General features: G+C 49.4%; 1 protein-coding gene across 8 annotated transcripts in view; it reads right to left on the bottom strand.

The window, feature by feature from the left end:
* Nucleotides 1-9,255, bottom strand: part of PTPRT (protein tyrosine phosphatase receptor type T) — a 253,569-nt gene extending 244,314 nt beyond the window's left edge. For 7 of the 8 annotated variants that reach the window (XM_069953698.1, XM_069953704.1, XM_069953699.1 and 4 more), the window contains exon 1: nt 9,078-9,254. In XM_069953698.1, the coding sequence (XP_069809799.1) occupies nt 9,078-9,150 (73 nt within the window). In that variant the 5' untranslated portion in view covers nt 9,151-9,254. Of the gene's footprint in view, nt 1-9,077 lie in introns of all 8 variants that reach the window. The other variant, XM_069953700.1, reaches the window with a different exon arrangement.
* Nucleotides 9,256-24,323: the final 15,068 nt, after the last annotated feature.

Genomic DNA, 24,323 nt, shown 5'->3' with positions numbered 1-24,323 from the left:
AGTACATCCTGGCATTATATAGTACATCCTGGCATTATATAGTACACCCTGGCACTGCCATCCCTATGTTATAGCTGGTATAGCAGTCAGCGTTATGTTGGCAGTGTCTGATTTGCGGCTGTCACTCCACCTAATGGGCCCCGACACCTGAGCGCTATTTACCTAATGTCTTTATAGGCAGCTAATGGCTCCTTATACCTAATCACTCTGTGTAATGGGAAGTGCCGCATTGTCATCATCCCCTCCAAGGACATTAACCCTTCGCTTCCCATGGAGCACAATCCGCCATTATATCCCTCACAGATTACTATAGATCACCGGGTTAGATCGCTTCCTGCGCAATAGACGTAGAGATGCAGCAGAGCCCAGACTGTCACCTTACAGCAGCCATCTCCATCCTATGGCTCCTCAGCTCTGGCAGTACTACAACTCCCATCATATGCTGACGCCCCTGCACTTTATAACCACTGTCCCCCATGGCTTTCCTGCTGTTGCAAAACTACAACTTCTATCATGAACTGCTAGCCAACTGCATGATGGGAGTTGTAGTTTTGCAACCACAGGATGGGGAACAATTTTTGTGCATAATATTAATAGATTTGCATAATTGAGGTATTATTTAACTCTTTAAGGCAATGATCGTCTACTGTTCACCGTTGATGATGATGATGGGAGTTGTAGTTTTGCAACAGCTGAACAGCCACGGGTTAGACCCCACTGCCTTAAAGGGGTTGTTCACCATTTTATATTCCATTCAAATCCATTAAAAAAAAATCTCCAGTCTTCCAGTACTTATTAGCTGCTGTAAGTCCTGCAGGAAGTGGTGTCCGACACAGTGCTCTCTGCTGCCACCTCTGTCCATGTCAGGAACTGTCCAGAGCAGGAGAGGTTTTCTATGGTGATTTGCTGCTGCTCTGGACAGTTCCTGACATGGACAGAGGTGGCAGCAGAGAGCACTGTCAGACTGGAGAGAATACACCACTTCCTGCAGGACATACAGCAGCTGATAAGTACTGGAAGACTGGAGATTTTTTAAAAGAAGTAAATTAAAAATCTCTGGCACCAGTTGATTTGAAAAAAAAAAATCATGGTGCACTACCCCTTTAAGGCCATATAATTTTGTCCCTAATATGAAATCTCTAAAGTAAGGTAATGCAGCGGCTTAACACTTGATGCAGCAGAGCTGAGTTTGCCATTATCTTCTTTGAAACAAGGTTTTGCAAACTATGACTGTTGCAAAACTACAACTCCCATCATGCCCTGACAGCCGAAGGCTGTCAGGGCATGATGGGAGTTGTAGTTTTGCAAGCGCTGGCGACTCCTGTGTTAGTAATAAGGTAACATAGCAGGTTTACACATCCCAATGACCGCCTCGGCTCTGCTGTATGTATGCTATTACTGGAAATTACCATGTGCGTCCGGCACCTATGGCAACACAAGTTCTATTATAGGTTGTAGTATAGGAAGCCGCGCTCTGGGCTGTCACTCATCATGGCGGCTCCATCCGCAATGAATAAGTCATCCGGTCTTCATCCCCCATAGCCTGGGCTCTAATATTCCCGCCATTATCATTGCACTCCTTACTACCAGCCCATTTCCTTCAGAATTTAATGACGTTCCTTCATTTCCTGCATCTTCAGGCGGCAGCCAACAAATCCATCGATATCTCATAGGCCCGGCTATCCGGGGACCTGACCCCCCTCTGTGGCCCCGGTTACCCCCAGTGCCGCTGGTCCTTGGCTTCCCCTGCCCACTGATCCGCAGCGCTCAGATCTCTCGCTTCCCTCCGTCTCTGCCTCTCGCTCTCCTCCATATCAAAGTGTTTGTAGAAATTGATCAAATATTGCAGGGCCTGTCAGTGAATATTTACACTCTGACAGTCAGGAGGACTTGAAACAGGATTCTTGAGAAGCTCAGTTAACTATTTAATAGCAGCTGCGTCGAGTTCGCCTGAACATCCCTTTTATATATATATACACTGATACCCGTATGACCGCGTAAAAACTTTCTGTGCACAAACACGTTCAGAAGAGATGGAAAAACTTGAAATAGCGCCACTTATGTCTAGTGGCAACATCTGGTATTGCAGCCTGGGCCTATTAATGTGAACTGTGATACCAGACACAGCCTACAGACAAAAGGTGGAAGAAAGAAGACAAATTTTTCAAATTTTTCGTATTTTTTAATTTGTAGATTTGCTTCCTGAAAGCAGCTACTTTCTATAAAGTCTTTATTAAAAATGTCCTACTATTTAGCTGCAACTCATAGAAAGAGAAGATAAGTACAACAGATAGACTTTTTTTCTTTCTCGATGTTACAGATATCACACATCAGCTCAGAGTGGACAGGAGGGAGAGAAACCTTGGAGGACAGCTCATGTATGCTGTAGATAGAGAGGAGACCAGATACAAGGCAGTATTCAGGAGAGAATCATAGAGACTGGATACAAATAGATCATACACAGTAAACCAGAGAAGAGAAACTAAGTAAAATTTTAATAAAGACATTTGGAGAAAATGATTTTACAAAGTAAGAATAAAAGTTGAAACTGCAAGTTGAAGGAGTAGTGTGCGGATTCACTTTCCAGTACTGTATACACCGAGGCCTATTGTTGTGTAACCCCCAGTATACGGCACCATTGGTTTTGGTTATTCAAATGCAATTGTTGGATAAGAGGCGGCTGAATACCCAATGTACGGTACACGTGTCGGCCTTATACCAATGCAGTCAATGGGCTACCCTGCTGTGCGCTGGACAGCTGCCCGTGTAGCTCCTGACTTGTGTTGTTGCCATTTGAGTCTATGGTGGCCCCAGTATTAGTGGCCTGTAATGAGGCTGAAGTGATGGGATAATCTCAGGCTTGGATTACATATGTCACGCTGGATCCACATACAACTACCATCAATCATACAATAGGTCGTACTGTCTCCTCTATTGTATAACTAGGGTCCTATTAGACAAGATGACGTCATAGCTGCACTGGATGCCATAGAGTAGCATTGCCCTACCTAGGGTACTGCAGCTATTGCAAAACTACAACTCCCAGCATGCTCCCCAAATTGTGGCTTTTCAGTGATTGCACAACTACAACTCCCAGCATGCCCCAACAGTTCTCCCTCACCCGATGCAAAACTACAACTCCCACCATGCCCTGACAGCCTTCGGCTGTCAGGGCATGGTGGGAGTTGTAGTTCTGCAGCAGCTGTAGAGTTACACATTGGAGGCCACGGCCATAACATTTGTCTGTTTTCCATACCTCCCGCCTATAAGACCTCCAGCCTCTCAGCGTAACGCACTTGGCGATATTTATTGCTGGAATTACTCAATTACCGCGGCTCCTATACGACAATTTCAGCTAATTGTCAGTAATAAAGCCATAAATTAACCTTGTTTGCTTCACAGCGAAAAACTGACGTCTCCTCAGCCGGTGGGAGGACAGCTAAGATTGGGAACAATTGCACTGACATGAGATTGCAGACTTTCCTGCATCATTCCCATCAATCTCCGCTTCTGCACAGAGATTTACTTGTAGACGGTTCCTTTAAGCTGGTGAAGGTTTGTAGGATGGAGAAGACAGAAATGATAGTTCGAGGTTCCAGAGGAGAACAGTCCGGGCCACAATATGGTGAAAAAACAGGACCTGACGCGGCTGATAGGTGACCTGTCCCCTCCAAGGAAATAATTCTGTGCGTCTTACAAGCTGCGGAATTAGTATTCAGCCTTACGGCTGCGGCGGCTGATAGATCTGGTTACTTTGGATACATTGTATAATTCTTCACAAGTTACATCGTCCATCACATAAAGTCACATGTAAATACTCTATCAGCATAAATATTGTATCTTTTACTTATTACTATTTATAAATATTGTATCTTTTACTTATTACTATTTATAAATATTGTATCTTTTACTTATTACTATTGATAAATATTGAATCTTTTATTAGCTATCTGTATAGTAACATATCGCATATGATCAAGATCCAGAATCAGGACTCTTGGAGGGGCTGTATACTGTAAGCAGGACCGGTCTATATCCCCTATGATGCCATGTTGGCTGATATAGAGGGGGTCTTCAGATCAGGACCCTCTTTATGACTTTGGAGGATAGCTACATATACTGAAATCAATGGGCGTCCATTGCTATAGATGGGTGTCATGTCATTAAGGGAAAAGCAGTGATACAACGGTTATCGCCATAAGTGGACGGGTATTTCAGTAGAGAGGTGACCCTGTATAACAATGGCAAACAGAAGACAGGAATAAAACCTGCTGGTATTCTGATCCTTATAGATAGATAGATAGATAGATAGATAGATAGATAGATAGATAGATAGGAGATAGATAGATAGATAGATAGATAGATAGATAGATAGATAGATAGATAGATAGATAGGAGATAGATAGGAGATAGATAGGAGATAGATAGATAGATAGGAGATAGATAGATAGGAGATAGATAGATAGATAGATAGATAGATAGATAGATAGATAGATAGATAGGAGATAGATAGATAGATAGATAGGATATAGATAGATAGGAGATAGATAGATAGATATGAGACAGATAGATAGATAGATAGATAGATAGATAGATAGATAGATAGATAGATAGATAGATAGATAGATAGATAGATAGATAGGAGATAGATAGATAGGAGATAGATAGATAGATAGATAGATAGATAGATAGATAGATAGATAGATAGATAGATAGGAGATAGATAGATAGGAGATAGATAGATAGGAGATAGATAGATAGTGGAGTGGGGACTGTAGAGAGATAATTAGACTGATACCGCTGATATATATATATATATATATTAGAGATAGTCACATAGATAGACAATTAAGAACCCATAGATTTCCCAATGAATAAGATAGGAATGAAGCAAGTATAAGGCATTGTATATAACTATTTGCCTATATAATAAGAATAAGGCACAGTATATGGCTATCCTCCTATATAATAGTATAAGGCACAGTATATGGCTATCCTCCTATATAATAGTATAAGGCACAGTATATGGCTATCCTCCTATATAATAGTATAAGGCACAGTATATGGCTATCCTCCTATATAATAGTATAGGGCAGTGGGTATGGTTAGCCTGGCAGCCTATATAAGATGTATAGATACTTGTCAGGATTCTCCGGAGATCACAGACATTCTTGCAGCTTTGGTTACACACGTGTCACACTCCTGGCACACTGCTCCGGATTCCAGGGTATGCAGCCAGCACAAGTGTGTCTCACACCCCCAGCCCCAAAATAGCAGTGCCAGACACGGGGATCACACACACATATATATATACACAGTATATACACACACACACACACATATACAGTATATATACACACATATATATATATATATATCACATACACGGTGCCAGCTGCGGTCACTACAGCTCAGGGCAGCAGAGCTAACAAGCTTTGTGTTAAACTGGTCAGCAATCCGGGACATGGAGGGGGCAGCATCACCCCCTGCCCCTCATCCCTCACCCCCTGCCCCTCATCCCTCACCCCATCACCCCCTGCCCCTCACCCCATCACCCCCTGCCCCTCATCCCTCACCCCCTGCCCCTCATCCCATCACCCCCTGCCCCTCATCCCTCACCCCCTGCCCCTCATCCCATCACCCCCTGCCCCTCATCCCTCACCCCCTGCCCCTCATCCCATCACCCCCTGCCCCTCATCCCTCACCCCCTGCCCCTCATCCCATCACCCCCTGCCCCTCATCCCTCACCCCCTGCCCCTCATCCCATCACCCCCTGCCCCTCATCCCTCACCCCATCACCCCCTGCCCCTCACCCCATCACCCCCTGCCCCTCACCCCCTGCCCCTCATCCCTCACCCCCTGCCCCTCACAACCCGGCCCCTCACCCCCTGCCCCTCACCCCATCACCCCATCACCCCCTGCCCCTCATCCCATCACCCCCTGCCCCTCACCCCCTGCCCCTCATAACCCGGCCCCTCACCCCCTGCCCCTCACCCCATCACCCCCTGCCCCTCATCCCTCACCCCCTGCCCCTCACCCCATCACCCCCTGCCCCTCACCCCCTGCCCCTCATCCCCTGCCCCTCATCCCTCACCCCCTGCCCCTCATCCCTCATCCCCTGCCCCTCACAACCCGGCCCCTCACCCCCTGCCCCTCACCCCATCACCCCCTGCCCCTCACCCCCTGCCCCTCATCCCTCACCCCCTGCCCCTCACCCCATCACCCCCTGCCCCTCATCCCTCACCCCTGCCCCTCATCCCTCACCCCTGCCCCTCATCCCTCACCCCATCACCCCCTGCCCCTCATCCCTCACCCCATCACCCCCTGCCCCTCATCCCTCACCCCATCACCCCCTGCCCCTCATCCCTCACCCCATCACCCCCTGCCCCTCATCCCTCACCCCATCACCCCCTGCCCCTCATCCCTCACCCCTGCCCCTCACCCCCTGCCCCTCATCCCTCACCCCCTGCCCCTCATCCCTCACCCCATCACCCCCTGCCCCTCATCCCTCACCCCATCACCCCCTGCCCCTCATCCCTCACCCCATCACCCCCTGCCCCTCATCCCTCACCCCATCACCCCCTGCCCCTCATCCCTCACCCCATCACCCCCTGCCCCTCATCCCTCACCCCCTGCCCCTCACCCCCTGCCCCTCATCCCTCACCCCCTGCCCCTCATCCCTCACCCCCTGCCCCTCACCCCCTGCCCCTCATCCCATCACCCCCTGCCCCTCACCCCCTGCCCCTCATCCCTCACCCCCTGCCCCTCACCCCCTGCCCCTCATCCCATCACCCCCTGCCCCTCACCCCCTGCCCCTCATCCCATCACCCCCTGCCCCTCACCCCCTGCCCCTCATCCTTCACCCCCTGCCCCTCATCCCCTGCCCCTCATCCTCCTCACAGTCCACATCCTCATCTCCAGCAGAATAAAACTCTCCTTTATCTTCCTTCAGTAACACTAAAGTATAAAGCTATAAAGTGATAGGACTGTATATATTGTGGAGGGGGCACCTGATGGGTACAGACAGACCCCCTGACAGTGTCCCACCAGCTCCATGGGTGACAGCCAGCTCCATGGGTGACAGCCAGCTCCATGGGTGACAGCCAGCTCCATAGGTGACAGACAGCTCCATAGGAGACAGCCAGCTCCATGGGTGACAGCCAGCTCCATAGGTGACAGCCAGCTCCATGGGTGACAGCCAGCTCCATGGGTGACAGACTAGCTCCATGGGTGACAGCCAGCTCCATAGGAGACAGCCAGCTCCATAGGAGACAGCCAGCTCCATGGGTGACAGCCAGCTCCATGGGTGACAGCCAGCTCCATGGGTGACAGCCAGCTCCATAGGTGACAGACAGCTCCATAGGAGACAGCCAGCTCCATGGGTGACAGCCAGCTCCATAGGTGACAGCCAGCTCCATAGGTGACAGACAGCTCCATGGGTGACAGCCAGCTCCACAGCACAGAGGGGTGAGTGCCCCCTAACTCCCCCTGATATACACCTTGCTGCAGTCCAGGAGAGGTGACAGCCCTGAGATGCCACATCCACCTCCCTGGTATATAGAGTATATACACCTGTACATATAGGGTAACACCCCCCCCCCCCTGGTATATAGAGTATATACACCTGTACATATAGGGTAACACCCCCCCCCCCTGGTATATAGAGTATATACACCTGTACATATAGGGTAACACCCCCCCCCTGGTATATAGAGTATATACACCTGTACATATAGTGTAACCCCCCCCCCCCCCCGGTATATAGAGTATATACACCTGTAGATATAGTGTAACCCACCTCCCTGGTATATAGAGTATATACACCTGTAGATATAGTGTAACCCACCTCCCTGGTATATAGAGTATATACACCTGTACATATAGTGTAACCCCCCTCCCTGGTATATAGAGTATATACACCTGTACATATAGTGTAACCCACCTCCCTGGTATATAGAGTATATACACCTGTACATATAGTGTAACCCCCCTCCCTGGTATATAGAGTATATACACCTGTACATATAGTGTAACCCCCCTCCCTGGTATATAGAGTATATACACCTGTACATATAGTGTAACCCCCCTCCCTGGTATATAGAGTATATACACCTGTACATATAGTGTAACCCCCCTCCCTGGTATATAGAGTATATACACCTGTAGATATAGTGTAACCCCCCTCCCTGGTATATAGAGTATATACACCTGTACATATAGTGTAATCCCCCCCCCCCCGGTATATAGAGTATATACACCTGTACATATAGTGTAACCCACCTCCCTGGTATATAGAGTATATACACCTGTACATATAGTGTAAGACAAATCCCTGGTATATAGAGTATATACACCTGTACATATAGTGTAACCCACCTCCCTGGTATATAGAGTATATACACCTGTACATATAGTGTAACCCACCTCCCTGGTATATAGAGTATATACACCTGTACATATAGTGTGAGACACCTCCCTGGTATATAGAGTATATACACCTGTACATATAGTGTAACCCACCTCCCTGGTATATAGAGTATATACACCTGTACATATAGTGTGAGACACCTCCCTGGTATATAGAGTATATACACCTGTACATATAGTGTAACCCACCTCCCTGGTATATAGAGTATATACACCTGTACATATAGTGTGAGACACCTCCCTGGTATATAGAGTATATACACCTGTACATATAGTGTAACCCACCTCCCTGGTATATAGAGTATATACACCTGTACATATAGTGTAAGACACCTCCCTGACCCAATCCTCAGGGCACAGCAGCCGATGCAATGCACATATACTGGTCACTCTCCTCCTCCTGCTGCAATAACGCGGATACCGATCGGAATCCATAACAAATCACTGATCGGATCCTGATCACACAGCCTAGCAGGACCATCAACTAAGATGAGATCATCACACGAGAATCCAGCACTGATCTCCAGCGATCCCGATCAGCAACTCTTCTTACTTTGCATCATAGTCAATAATAATAATAATCCAATAAATCCGATCAATGCAGAACGCTGCCCGATCCCTGGGAGGATAGAGGAGGAAAGTTCCCTTACCTGCAGCTACATCTCCCCCTGCTGCACCGGAGACCCGGAGGAGGATGAGCAGGAGAGCGGCGGTCCCGGACATTGTAACCTGCGGACAAGATCCACCAGGACGATGATGACGACGAGAAGGTTAACATCCTAGAAACATGTCGGCAAAGGTGAGAGGTGCTGGAGGCTGCAGGGAGCGGGGCTGGAGGCTGCACGGAGCGGGGCTGGAGGCTGCAGGGAGCGGGGCTGGAGGCTGCAGGGAGCGGGGCTGGAGGCTGCACGGAGCGGGGCTGGAGGCTGCAGGGAGCGGGGCTGGAGGCTGCAGGGAGCGGGGCTGGAGGCTGCACGGAGCGGGGCTGGAGGCTGCACGGAGCGGGGCTGGAGGCTGCACGGAGCGGGGCTGGAGGCTGCACGGAGCGGGGCTGGAGGCTGCACGGAGCGGGGCTGGAGGCTGCACGGAGCGGGGCTGGAGGCTGCAGGGAGCGGGGCTGGAGGCTGCACGGAGCGGGGCTGGAGGCTGCACGGAGCGGGGCTGGAGGCTGCACGGAGCGGGGCTGGAGGCTGCACGGAGCGGGGCTGGAGGCTGCACGGAGCGGGGCTGGAGGCTGCACGGAGCGGGGCTGGAGGCTGCAGGGAGCGGGGCTGGAGGCTGCACGGAGCGGGGCTGGAGGCTGCACGGAGCGGGGATGGAGGCTGCACGGAGCGGGGCTGGAGGCTGCACGGAGCGGGGCTGGAGGCTGCACGGAGCGGGGATGGAGGCTGCACGGAGCTGCTGATCACTGCTGTACGGACGAGAACCGATCGCGGAAGGATGAAGAACAGCGAGAGAGAGAAGAGTTTAAAGATTTCCCCGGAGCCCTAACGCCGCCTCCTCTCCTCCTCCTCTTACTCCTCCTCTCCTCCCGGTAAGCGGCGGCGGCGGCAGCTCAGGGGTTAAACCATCAGCCAAAATATCGAACATGAAAATTTGATGTTACAATTACAGAGGGAGGAAGCAGCTGAATGCAGCAACAGGAGGAGGATGGAAGAGAGGAGGATGGAAGAGAGGAGGATGGAAGAGAGGAGGATGGAAGCAGCCAGAGAAGTTATTACAGTGGGATGGAAGGGCGAGAAGCTGCACGAGGAGACACCAGCAACAAGTGCAAGGAGCATGGAGTGCTGGATTTCTTAAAGGGATTGTTCACAAAAAAAAAAATTCTTTCAGACCAGCTGGTGCCAGAGATTTGTAATTTGCTTCTATTAAAAAATCTCAGGTCATCCTGTACTTATCAGCTGCTGTATGTCCTGCAGGAAGTGGTGTATTCTCTCCAGTCTGACACAGTGCTCTCTGCTGCCACCTCTGTCCATGTCAGGAACTGTCCAGAGCAGCAGCAAATCCCCATAGAAAACCTCTCCTGCTCTGGACAGTTCCTGACATGGACAGAGGTGGCAGCAGAGAGCACCACTTCCAGAATACACCACTTCCTGCAGGACATAAAGCAGCTGATAAGTACTGGAAGACTGGAAATATTTTTTTGTGAACAACCGCTATAAAAAAGCAAGCCATCAAAAGATAACAGGCTGTCAGGGTACGATGGGAGTTGTAGTTTTCCATAGTTTGCAATACACGTCGAACACCAACTCCATGGATAAAGTGGTAACAGTCCAAACTTTATTCTGGTTAAAAAGCAAACGATCAAAAGGATCAAAGACACAAAATGACTCCAACGCGTTTCGCACATGTGCAGGTTGTCAGAGGGGCGGCACTAATGAGATCTATATGAGACGACGTGTCACGTGACAACCTCACAGTCCATCCTACACACCAGTCCTCTCCGCCATTGCCTTAATGGGTTCTCCAGGATTAGAAATAACACGGCTACCTTCTTGCAAAAACAGCGCCACCCCCTGTTTTCAGGCTGTGTGCAGTATTACAGTTCAGCTCCAGTCACTTCAATGGAACTGAGCTGCAATACTGCGCCCAACCTGAGGACTGGAGGGGCGCTGTTTCTGGAGGAAAGTGGTCAGCCCCAGCTGGGAGTTTTTTTTCTGTTCCCCCTCAGACTGAGCACATTAAATGAAGATATATATATACAAATTAAGGTATCTCTATCTGCAGGCTAGGGTTAAGGGTCAGATCTCAGGGCTCCGACCACTAGGACCCAGTGCAGTCCTGTAGATGGGTCCATACACACACGTTGCGGCTCTATTCATTGCCCGTTGAGCTGCTGGGGACAGCTGAGTACAATGGCGGCTATCTGCAGCGGCTCCATAGATAATACATAGAGCAGCATCAGTCACTGGTGTCTATGGAGCTGTATGTGGCAGATAGTGCAGCCTTGTACTTCTCTATCTCTGGCAGCTCCAGTGAATGGATCAATGATTCACAAGGGTTTTAATGTTTTTTTTTTCCTGGAAAATATAAAACTATGCAGAGTGCCCATTTTTTACAAAGACCCCCAGGTTTTTGTCAGTAGTACTCACAGGGGGCAATCGCTAATAGTACTCACAGGGGGCAATCGCTAATAGTACTCACAGGGGGCCATCGCTAATAGTACTCACAGGGGGCCATCGCTAATAGTACTCACAGGGGGCAATCGCTAATAGTACTCACGGGGCAATCGCTAATAGTACTCACAGGGGGCAATCGCTAATAGTACTCACAGGGGGCAATCGCTAATAGTACTCACAGGGGGCAATCACTAATAGTACTCACAGGGGGCAATCGCTAATAGTACTCACAGGGGGCAATCGCTAATAGTACTCACAGGGGGCAATCGCTAATAGTACTCACAGGGGGCCATCGCTAATAGTACTCACAGGGGGCAATCGCTAATAGTACTCACAGGGGGCCATCGCTAATAGTACTCACAGTGGGCCATCGCTAATAGTACTCACAGGGGGCAATCGCTAATAGTACTCACAGGGGGCAATCGCTAATAGTACTCACAGGGGGCCATCGCTAATAGTACTCACAGGGGGCCATCGCCAGTAGTACTCACAGGGGGCCATCGCTTATAGTACTCACAGGGGGCCATCGCTAATAGTACTCACAGGGGGCCATAGCTAATAGTACTCACAGGGGGCAATAGCTAATAGTACTCACAGGGGGCCATCGCTAATAGTACTCACAGGGGGCCATCGCTAATAGTACTCACAGGGGGCAATCGCTAATAGTACTCACAGGGGGCCATCGCCAGTAGTACTCACAGGGGGCCATCGCCAGTAGTACTCACAGGGGGCAATCGCTAATAGTACTCACAGGGGGCCATTGCTAATAGTACTCACAGGGGGCCATCGCTTATAGTACTCACAGGGGGCCATCGCTTATAGTACTCACAGGGGGCCATCGCTTATAGTACTCACAGGGGGCCATCGCTAATAGTACTCACAGGGGGCCATCGCTAATAGTACTCACAGGGGGCCATAGCTAATAGTACTCACAGGGGGCCATCGCTAATAGTTCTCACAGGGGGCCATCGCCAGTAGTACTCACAGGGGGCCATCGCCAGTAGTACTCACAGGGGGCCATCGCTAATAGTACTCACAGGGGGCCATTGCTAATAGTACTCAGAGGGGGCAATCGCTAATAGTACTCACAGTAGGCCATCGCTAATAGTACTCACAGGGGGCCATCGCCAGTAGTACTCACAGGGGGCTATCACTAATAGTACTCACAGGGGGCCATCGCTAATAGTACTCACAGGGGGCCATAGCTAATAGTTCTCACAGGGGGCCATCGCCAGTGGTACTCACAGGGGGCCATCGCTAGTGGTACTCACAGGGGGCCATCGCTAATAGTACTCACAGGGGGCCATAGCTAATAGTACTCACAGGGGGCCATCGCTAATAGTACTCACAGGGGGCCATCGCCAGTAGTACTCACAGGGGGCCATCGCTAATAGTACTCACAGGGGGCCATAGCTAATAGTACTCACAGGGGGCCATAGCTAATAGTACTCCCAGGGGGCCATCGCTAATAGTACTCACAGGGGGCCATAGCTAATAGTACTCACAGGGGGCCATAGCTAATAGTACTCCCAGGGGGCCATCGCTAATAGTACTCCCAGGGGGCAATCGCTAATAGTACTCACAGGGGGCAATCGCTAATAGTACTCACAGGGGGCCATCGCTAATAGTACTCACAGGGGGCCATCGCTAATAGTACTCACAGGGGGCAATCGCTAATAGTACTCACAGGGGGCCATCGCTAATAGTACTCACAGGGGGCAATCGCTAATAGTACTCAGAGGGGGCAATCGCTAATAGTACTCACAGGGGGCCATCGCTAATAGTACTCACAGGGGGCCATCGCTAATAGTACTCACAGGGGGCCATCGCTAATAGTACTCACAGGGGGCCATCGCTAATAGTACTCACAGGGGGCATTCGCCAGTAGTACTCACAGGGGGCCATCGCTAATAATACTCACAGGGGGCCATCGCTAATAGTACTCACAGGGGGCCATTGCCAGTAGTACTCACAGGGGGCCATCGCTTATAGTACTCACAGGGGGCTATTGCTAATAGTACTCACAGGGGGCCATCGCTAATAGTACTCACAGGAGGCCATCGCTAATAGTACTCACAGGGGGCCATCGCCAGCAGTACTCACAGGAGGCCATCGCTAGTAGTACTCACAGGGGGCCATCGCTAGTAGTACTCACAGGGGGCTATGCAATCTTCTGGTATTTAATGCAACCCATAGTCACATCATAGTCCCCAATTCATCCGGCTCTCCTCCTAGTACTCACAGGGGGCTCCCTTTTTATTACTAGTCACAGGTCAGCACCTACTCCTCTCTGCTATGCCATGTGCAGTGTGTATGACCCATTTCAGGGGGTGCAGTGCTACTAAGTGGCACTATTATTTTCAGGGGGTGCAGCATGCAGAGTTGTTGTTTTCGGGGGGCGCAGGGTGCTGTAGTTTTGTATTCATGGGGGAAATTACTTGGAGCCGCTGTGTTTAGCGGTTACATACAATACTATACAAGACAAGAAGAAAAAACAGACTAGACAATCTCCAATTATCCCATCCAGAAAGCTGATGGAGCGCAGCAATGTAACTATGACAGAGATGAACATCTCCCCGTCCGCTACCTGAAGATCTGGGGACGGTCGCGGCCTGTGTGATAGGTAAGAAGCCGGGAACGGAGAAAACTCAGACGACCATTCAAGCTCCAGGAGAAGAAAGGTTTGTCAGAATGATTTATGAGGCTTAAAGGATAAATAGCAGCGATAAGAGAAGGCCGGACCTCGTACAGGAAGGTATTTAGAGCACAGAAAAACCCTTAAAATGCAGGATTAATGGCTCCACTACTACCGAGGAGAAGATGATGGGGGGGGGTATTATCATGGGGGAGGGGGGGTATTATCATGGGGGAGGGGGGGTATTATGGGGGGGGGCGGTATTATCATGGGAGTGGGGGGGGGAGGGTATTATCATGGGGGAGGGGGGGTATTATGGGGGGGGGTATTATCATGGGAGTGGGGGGGAGTCATTATTATAACTTTAAGCATGAAATGTACGACGGGCTTCCAAATGTATCACTGGCACCAACTGGTGGAGAGGCCTGAGCTAAAGCGGGTGCAAGGGGGGGGGGACCTGATGTGGGGTGCATGCCATGAGAGGGGGGGACCTGATGTGGGGTGCATGCCATGAGAGGGGGGGACATGATGTGGGGTGCATGCCATGAGAGGGGGGGACCTGATGTGGGGTGCATGCCATGAGAGGGGGGGACCTGATGTGGGGTGCATGGCATGAGGGGGAGGGCTGATGTGGGGTGCATGGCATGGGAGGGTGGGGACCTGATGTAGGGTGCATAGCATGGGAGGGTGGGGACCTGATGTGGGGTGCATGGCATGGGAGGGTGGGGACCTGATGTGGGGTGCATGGCATGGGAGGGGGGGGACCTGATGTGGGGTGCATGGCATGAGAGGGGGAAACCTGATGTAGGGGTGCATGGCACGGGAGGGGGACCTGATGTAGGGTGCATGGCATGGGAGGGGGGCTGATGTAGGGGTGCATGGCATGGGAGGGGGGACCTGATGTGGGGTGCATGGCATGGGAGGGGGGGACCTGATGTGGGGTGCATGGCATGGGAGGGGAACCTGATGTGGGGTGCATGGCATGAGAGGGGGGCTGATGTGGGGTGCATGGCATGGGAGGGGACCTGATGTGGGGTGCATGGCATGAAAGGGGGGACCTGATGTAGGGTGCATGGCATGGGAGGGGGGGACCTGATGTGGGGTGCATGGCATGGGAGGGGGGGACCTGATGTGGGGTGCATGGCATGGGAGGGGGACCTGATGTGTGGTGCATGGCATGAGAGGGAAGACCTGATGTGGGGTGCATGGCATGGGAGGGGGGCTGATGTAGGGGTGCATGGCACGGGAGGGGGGGACCTGATGTGTGGTGCATGGCATGGGAGGGGGGCTGTTGTAGGGGTGCATGGCATGGGAGGGGGGGACCTGATGTGGGGTGCATGGCATGGGAGGGGGGCTGATGTAGGGGTGCATGGCATGAGAGGGGGGGACCTGATGTGGGGTGCATGGCATGGGAGGCGGGGACCTGATGTGGGGTGGGTCATGGGGATCATTAAGTTAGGTTAGTCTAATCTTCTATAAAAATAAAACCTAGAACTCTGCTGTGTTGATCCAAAAGAAGGACAATTCCTTAGGTACTTAGGATTACTTCTGTAGTCTTAAAGGGGTACTTGGCGGTATTATATAAGCTCACCATGGCGGTATTATGTAGGCACACCATGGCGGTATTATATAAGCTCACCATGGCGGTATTATGTAGGCACACTATGGCGGTATTATATAAGCTCACCATGGCGGTATTATGTAGACACACCATGGCGGTATTATATAAGCTCATCATGGCGTTATTATGTAGGAACACCATGGCAGTATTATGTAGGCACACCATGGCGGTATTATGTAGGCACACCATGGCAGTATTGTGTAGTTACACCATGGCGGTATTATATAAGCTCACCATGGCGGTATTATGTAGGCACACCATGGCGTTATTATGTAGGCACACCATGGCGGTATTATGTAGGCACACCATGGCGGTATTATGTAGGCACACCATGGCAGTATTATGTAGTTACATCATGGCGGTATTATATAAGCTCACCATGGCGGTATTATGTAGGCACACCATGGCATTATAATGTAGGCACACCATGGCGGTATTATGTAGGCACACAATGGCGGTATTATGTAGGCACACAATGGCGGTATTATGTAGGCACACCATGGCGGTATTATGTAGGCACACCATGGCGGATATTATGTAGGCACACCATGGCGGATATTATGTAGGCACACCATGGCGGATATTATGTAGGCACACCATGGCAGTATTATGTAGTTACACCATGGCGGTATTATATAAGCTCACCATGGCGGTATTATGTAGGCACACCATGGCGGTATTATGTAGGCACACCATGGCGGTATTATGTAGTTACACCATGGCGGTATTATATAAGCTCATCATGGCGGTATTATGTAGGCACACCATGGCGGTATTATGTAGGCACACCATGGCGGTATTATGTAGGCACACCATGGCAGTATTATGTAGTTACACCATGGCGGTATTATATAAGCTCATCATGGCGGTATTATGTAGGCACACCATGGCGGTATTATGTAGGCACACCATGGCGTTATTCTGTAGGCACACCACGGCAGTATTATGTAGGCACACTATGGCAGTACTACAGTATTATGTAGACATGATAGCATTTTTTGATATTTGTATCTGTCGGTTTATTAGATATATACTGTATACACCTGAACAATAAAAGGTACCATATGGAAGGGGAGGCTTCTCCCATAAAGCCCCATGTACAATATTCTCCTGGATGTAACAGAGTGGCGGTAGGTCTGATTACTCAGGTACAGAGCAATGTCAGGCGGCCAGACACAGCACACTGCTATATGGCTGCAGCGCCGGGTCCCATCTAATCCAATCAGCAGAAGCCGGAAAACAAGTAGCAGTCAATTCAGTCAAATCAAGTCTGTAATATGTGACCAGAATTTATTCTTATCATCGTTCATCACCTCCAAAAGTTTTTCTTTTCTCCCAGGTCCAATGATTTCTCTATAAGTTCCATTAAACAATGCAATTACCTGAACATTACATTGACATCCCTCGTGTCATCCGATTATTAATCTAATTAGAATTAGAGTTTATCCAAAGAGCCGGGATCAATAACATATTCCTGTACTGGAAGCTTTCCTAATACCATGGGCCGGGGTTCCTGCAGGGGAAAGCAATGATATATACACAAGAATATACAGGCAGATATAGGGTTCAACTTAACGGGGTACTGCAGCAATTTGTATTCCTTTAAAATCAACTGGTTTCAGAAAGTTATTCAGAATTTACTTCTATGTAAAAATCTCCAGTCTTCCAGTACTATCAGCTGCTGTATGTCCTGCAGGAAGTGGTGTATTCTCTCCAGTCTGACACAGTGCTCTCTGCTGCCACCTCTGTCCATGTCAGGAACTGTCCAGAGCAGCAGCAAATCCCCATAGAAAACCTCTCCTGCCCTGGACAGTTCCTGACATGGACAGAGGTGGCAGCAGAGAGCACTGTGTCAGACTGGAGAGAATACACCACTTCATGCAGGGCATACAGCAGCTGATAAGTATTGGAAGACTTAAGATTTTTTTTTTTTTTAAGAAGTAAATTACTGATCTAAATAACTTTCTGACACTATTTTTAATTATTATTATAAGATACTCTACGTGGCTTATAGAACTTGTTGACTCGGGGGGGGGGGGATAAAAAAAAAAAAAAAAAAAAAAAAGGAGGTATACTTACCCACCTCAAACCCACCTGCTCCGACACTTCTGGTGTCCACTTCTTCATTATTCATTGATAACTTTCAATTGTGGAGTAACTCCTTTTAATCCAGAATATAATCTGATACATACAGAGGCTTAAATAGTCGCTGTAACTTCATCAAACTATGTATCAATCAGTAGTACAAGCAGATGTGAGAAACTTTATAACATATCTTACCAGAGAAAATGTTTCTTTATCTTTTTATCAAGCTTCTTTCTTCCACCCTGCCTGGATTAAATAGTTTAGAAGAAGAAAGATCAGGTTACATGTTGCCTATACAAGTCCATGAGAAGGGAGGGGTGTGGAGGAAATTGGAAGGGGGAGTAAGTTTAGAGAGCACCGGCAGGTAGAGAGACATTGAGAAACTGTACAAGAGCTAACTGTAAGTATTAAATCTGACCACAGAGCTTGATTCACAGCTAAGACTGTTGAGTACTGCTCTATAATGTCCTCGATGCTTCAGTACTGCTCTATAATGTCCCCCATGCTTCAGTACTGCTCTATAATGTCATCCATGCTTCAGTACTGCTCTATAATGTCCCCGATGCTTCAGTACTGCTCTATAATGTCCTCCATGCTTCAGTACTGCTCTATAATGTCCCCCATGATTCAGTACTGCTCTATAATGTCCTCCATGCTTCAGTACTGCTCTATAATGTCCTCCATGCTTCAGTACTGCTCTATAATGTCCTCCATGCTTCAGTACTGCTCTATAATGTCCTCCATGCTTCAGTACTGCTCTATAATGTCCTCCATGCTTCAGTACTGCTCTATAATGTCATCCATGCTTCAGTACTGCTCTATAATGTCCTCCATGCTTCAGTACTGCTCTATAATGTCCTCTATGCTTCAGTACTGCTCTATAATGCCATTCATGCTTCAGTACTGCTCTATAATGTCATACATGCTTCAGTACTGCTCTATAATGCCATTCATGCTTCAGTACTGCTCTATAATGTCCTCCATTCTTCAGTACTGCTCCATAATGTCCTCCATGCTTCAGTACTGCTCTATAATGTCCTCCATTCTTCAGTACTGCTCCATAATGTCCTCCATGCTTCAGTACTGCTCTATAATGTCTTCCATGCTTCAGTACTTCTCTATAATCTCCTCCATGCTTCAGTACTGCTCTATAATGTCCTCCATGCTTCAGTACTGCTCTATAATCTCCTACATGCTTCAGTACTGCTCTATAAGGTCCTCCATGCTTCAGTACTTCTCCATAATGTCCTCCATGCTTCAGTATTCCTCTATAATCTCCTTCATGCTTCAGTACTTCTCTATAATCTCCTCCATGCTTCAGTACTGCTCTATAATGTCCTCCATGCTTCAGTACTGCTCTATAATGTCCTCCATGCTTCAGTACTGCTCTATAATCTCCTCCATGCTTCAGTACTGCGCTATAATGTCCTCCATGCTTCAGTACTGCTCTATAATGTCCTCCATGCTTCAGTACTGCTCTATAATGTCATCCATGCTTCAGTACTGCTCTATAATGTCATCCATGCTTCAGTACTGCTCTATAATGTCCTCCATGCTTCAGTACTGCTCTATAATGTCCTCCATGCTTCAGTACTGCTCTATAATGTCCTCCATGCTTCAGTACTGCTCTCTAATGTCCTCCATGCTTCAGTACTGCTCTATAATGTCTTCCATGCTTCAGTACTGCTCTATAATGTCCTCCATGCTTCAGTACTGCTCTATAATGTCCTCCATGCTTTAGTACTGCTCTATAATGTCCTCCATGCTTCAGTGCTGTCCTCCATGCTTTTGCTACTTCTTAGGGTGTGTGTGGAGACATATGAGAACAAGATTCATATTCAGTGTATAGAAGACACCATAGATGTTTGGCTATACCAACTGGTTAGGGAAAGTATAGCTTACTGGAAACAGTAAGTATATCTGTTATATAGCAGCCTTCAGGAGACTGAACCTGGATACAGTAAGTATAGCTGTTATATAGCAGCCTTCAGGAGAGTGGACCTGGAAACAGTAAGTATATCTGTTATATAGCAGCCTTCAGGAGACTGGACCTGGATACAGTAAGTATAGCTGTTATATAGCAGCCTTCAGGAGACTGGACCTGGATACAGAAAGTATAGCTGTTATATAGCTGCCTTCAGGAGACTGGACCTGGATACAGTAAGTATAGCTGTTATATAGTGGCCTTCAGGAGACTGCACCTGGATACAGTAAGTATAGCTGTTATATAGCAGCCTTCAGGAGACTGGACCTGGATACAGTAAGTATAGCTGTTTATATAGCAGCCTTCAGGAGACTGGACCTGGATACAGTAAGTATAGCTGTTATATAGTGGCCTTCAGGAGACTGCACCTGGATACAGTAAGTATAGCTGTTATATAGCGGCCTTCAGGAGACTGCACCTGGATACAGTAAGTATAGCTGTTATATAGCAGCCTTCAGGAGACTGGACCTGGATACAGTAAGTATAGCTGTTATATAGCAGCCTTCAGGAGACTGGACCTGGATACAGTAAGTATAGCTGTTATATAGCTGCCTTCAGGAGACTGGACCTGGATACAGTAAGTATAGCTGTTATATAGCTGCCTTCAGGAGACTGGACCTGGATACAGTAAGTATAGCTGTTATATAGCTGCCTTCAGGAGACTGGACCTGGATACAGTAAGTATAGCTGTTATATAGCTGCCTTCAGGAGACTGGACCTGGATACAGTAAGTATAGCTGTTATATAGCAGCCTTCAGGAGACTGGACCTGGATACAGTAAGTATAGCTGTTATATAGTGGCCTTCAGGAGACTGCACCTGGATACAGTAAGTATAGCTGTTATATAGCGGCCTTCAGGAGACTGCACCTGGATACAGTAAGTATAGCTGTTATATAGCAGCCTTCAGGAGACTGGACCTGGATACAGTAAGTATAGCTGTTATATAGCAGCCTTCAGGAGACTGGACCTGGATACAGTAAGTATAGCTGTTATATAGCTGCCTTCAGGAGACTGGACCTGGATACAGTAAGTATAGCTGTTATATAGCTGCCTTCAGGAGACTGGACCTGGATACAGTAAGTATAGCTGTTATATAGCTGCCTTCAGGAGACTGGACCTGGATACAGTAAGTATAGCTGTTATATAGCTGCCTTCAGGAGACTGGACCTGGATACAGTAAGTATAGCTGTTATATAGCAGCCTTCAGGAGACTGGACCTGGATACAGTAAGTATAGCTGTTATATAGAGAGGCCGGACGAAGACGGAGTTGGAGGGAGGCCGGCATGACAGGGAAACTGTCGGGAAGGGGTTAAAAAGTAAGGGGGCAGGAGGGAGGAAGAGGGAGGGGGAGTGGGGGCGGGTGAACAGGGGAGGGGGTATAAAACCCCTCCTCTGTTCAACACGTGCAGCCACAGGTGGAGCGGCAGCCAAAGAGTCCCACCCTCCCTCCCTAAGGTTGTTTGGGGTTTACGGTTGCATTCGGGGGTTGGGAAGGGTTGTTTGTCATAGCAGCTGGATTGGCGGGGTAGGGGGTCCTTGGGGTTGGTTACTATTATGGGGGGAGCACATAATAAGAAATGCACCCCCACTTTAACAGGTGGCTCACTGGATAATGGTGAGGGGTATGGGCTCCTGTCTGGGTGGTGTCCCGGGGAGTAGTTGGTGGAGTTGGTAAGGAATCGGCCAGTGGTGATTGAGGAACGGAGGGCCCTTGAGCCTGAGGTAACCGGCTGGGGGCGGAGAACATAAGAAGAGGAGGATGGCCGGTTCGTACACGTAGGATTCTTAGCCTCAAGGACCCCCTTCTTCCTGTTTTGGGATGATTAGTTAGATAGCATATTTATGGCTATTTATGTTGATATGTTATGTTGATATGTTATGTTGGATTGATTGTTCATGTTTTTATGTTATTTATGTTAATAAACATTGGCTGCTGTGGCCATATATTTTCCAAACAAACAGGTGTAACGTGTTTTATTGAGGGAGGGGTTGATTGGAGGGCGGGGGGTTCTTTCATGCGTGAGTTAGGAGGGTTAGGGCTACAGCAGGGAGATCAGTTTTCCCCATGTCAAGCTGCCCTTAGGAGACTGCACCTGGATACAGTAAGTAGAGCTGTTATATAGCCGCCTTCAGGAGACTGAACCTGGATAGAGTAAGTATAGCTGTTATATAGCTGCCTTCAGGAGACTGAACCTGGATACAGTAAGTATAGCTGTTATATAGCAGCCTTCAGGAGACTGGACCTGGATACAGTAAGTATAGCTGTTATATAGTGGCCTTCAGGAGACTGGACCTGGATACAGTAAGTATAGCTGTTATATAGCTGCCTTCAGGAGACTGGACCTGGATACAGTAAGTATAGCTGTTATATAGCTGCCTTCAGGAGACTGGACCTGGATACAGTAAGTATAGCTGTTATATAGCTGCCTTCAGGAGACTGGGCCTGGATACAGTAAGTATAGCTGTTATATAGCTGCCTTCAGGAGACAGGACCTGGATACAGTAAGTATAGCTGTTATATAGCTGCCTTCAGGAGACTGAACCTGGATACAGTAAGTATATCTGTTATATAGCTGCCTTCAGGAGACTGGAACTGGATACAGTAAGTATAGCTGTTATATAGCAGCCTTCAGGAGACTGGACCTGGATACAGTAAGTATAGCTGTTATATAGCAGCCTTCAGGAGACTGGACCTGGATACAGTAAGTATAGCTGTTATATAGCTGCCTTCAGGAGACTGGACCTGGGTACAGTAAGTATAGCTGTTATATAGCTGCCTTCAGGAGACAGGACCTGGATACAGTAAGTATAGCTGTTATATAGCTGCCTTCAGGAAACTGCACCTGGATACAGTAAGTATAGCTGTTTATATAGCAGCCTTCAGGAGACTGGACCTGGATACAGTAAGTATAGCTCATATATAGCTGCCTTCAGGAGACTGGACCTGGATACAGTAAGTATAGCTGTTATATAGCAGTCAGGGGACTGGACCTGGATACAGTAAGTATAGCTGTTATATAGCAGCCTTCAGGAGACAGGACTGGACGTTATAATGATGGCCTGTAGACGGGGGGGGGGGGGGGGGGGGGAGGCTGCGGTTCTTTCTGCGCTGTCAGGTTATAATGGAGGCCGTTCCCTGTAGCGGAGGGCTGCGGTTCTTTCTGCGCTGTCAGGGTATAATAGCGGCCGTTCCCTGTAGCGGGGGGGGGGGGGGGGTGCGGTTCTCTCTGTGCTGTCAGGGTATAATAGTGGCCGTTCCCTGTAGCGGGGGTGTGCGGTTCTCTCTGCGCTGTCAGGGTATAATGGCAGCCGTTCCCTGTAGCGGAGGGGGTGCGGTTCTCTCTGCGCTGTCAGGGTATAATGGCGGCCGTTCCCTGTAGCGGAGGGGGTGCGTCCCTCTCTGCGCTGTCAGGGTATAATGGCGGCCGTTCCCTGTAGCGGAGGGGGTGCGGTTCTCTCTGTGCTGTCAGAGTATAATGGTGGCCGTTCCCTGTAGCGGGGGTGTGCGGTTCTCTCTGTGCTGTCAGGTTGTAATGGCGGCCGTTCCCTGTAGCGGGGGTGTGCGGTTCTCTCTGTGCTGTCAGGGTATAATGGCGGCCGTTCCCTGTAGCGGAGGGTGTTCCCGGGGTTGCGTCCCTCTCTGCGCTGTCAGGGTATAATGGCGGCCGTTCCCTGTAGCGGAGGGGGTACGGTTCTCTCTGTACTGTCAGAGTATAATGGCGGCCGTTCACTGTAGCAGGGGGTGTGCGGTTCTCTCTGTGCTGTCAGGTTGTAATGGCGGCCGTTCCCTGTAGCGGGGGTGCGTCCCTCTCTGCACTGTCAGGGTATAATGGCGGCCGTTCCCTGTAGCGGGGGTGAGTCCCTCTCTGCGCTGTCAGGGTATAATGGCGGCCGTTCCCTGTAGCGGAGGGTGCGTCCCTCTCTGTGCTGTCAGGGTTTAATGGCGGCTGTTCCCTGTAGCGGAGGGTGTTCCCGGGGTTGCGTCCCTCTCTGCGCTGTCAGGGTATAATGGCGGCCGTTCCCTGTAGCGGAGGGTGTTCCCGGGGTTGTGTCCCTCTCTGCGCTGTCAGGGTATAATGGCGGCCGTTCCCTGTAGCGGAGGGTGTTCCCGGGGTTGCGTCCCTCTCTGCGCTGTAAGGGTATAATGGCGGCCGTTCCCTGTAGCGGGGGTGCGGTTCTCTCTGTGCTGTCAGGGTATCATGGCGGCCGTTCCCTGTAGCGGAGGGTGTTCCCGGGGTTGCGTCCCTCTCTGCGCTGTCAGGGTATAATGGCGGCCGTTCCCTGTAGCGGGGGTGCGGTTCTCTCTGCGCTGTCAGGTTGTAATGGCGGCCGTTCCCTGTAGCGGAGGGTGTTCCGGGGGTTGCGTCCCTCTCTGCGCTGTCAGGTTGTAATGAACCTCGGTGTAATTCCCGATTATTCTTCTCTCTATAATAAATGAAGCGGCTCTTAT

Source organism: Dendropsophus ebraccatus, chromosome 14 (genome assembly GCF_027789765.1).
Source record: "Dendropsophus ebraccatus isolate aDenEbr1 chromosome 14, aDenEbr1.pat, whole genome shotgun sequence".
NCBI classification, from domain to species: domain Eukaryota; kingdom Metazoa; phylum Chordata; class Amphibia; order Anura; family Hylidae; genus Dendropsophus; species Dendropsophus ebraccatus.
This window is presented reverse-complemented; position numbering and strand designations above follow the sequence as displayed.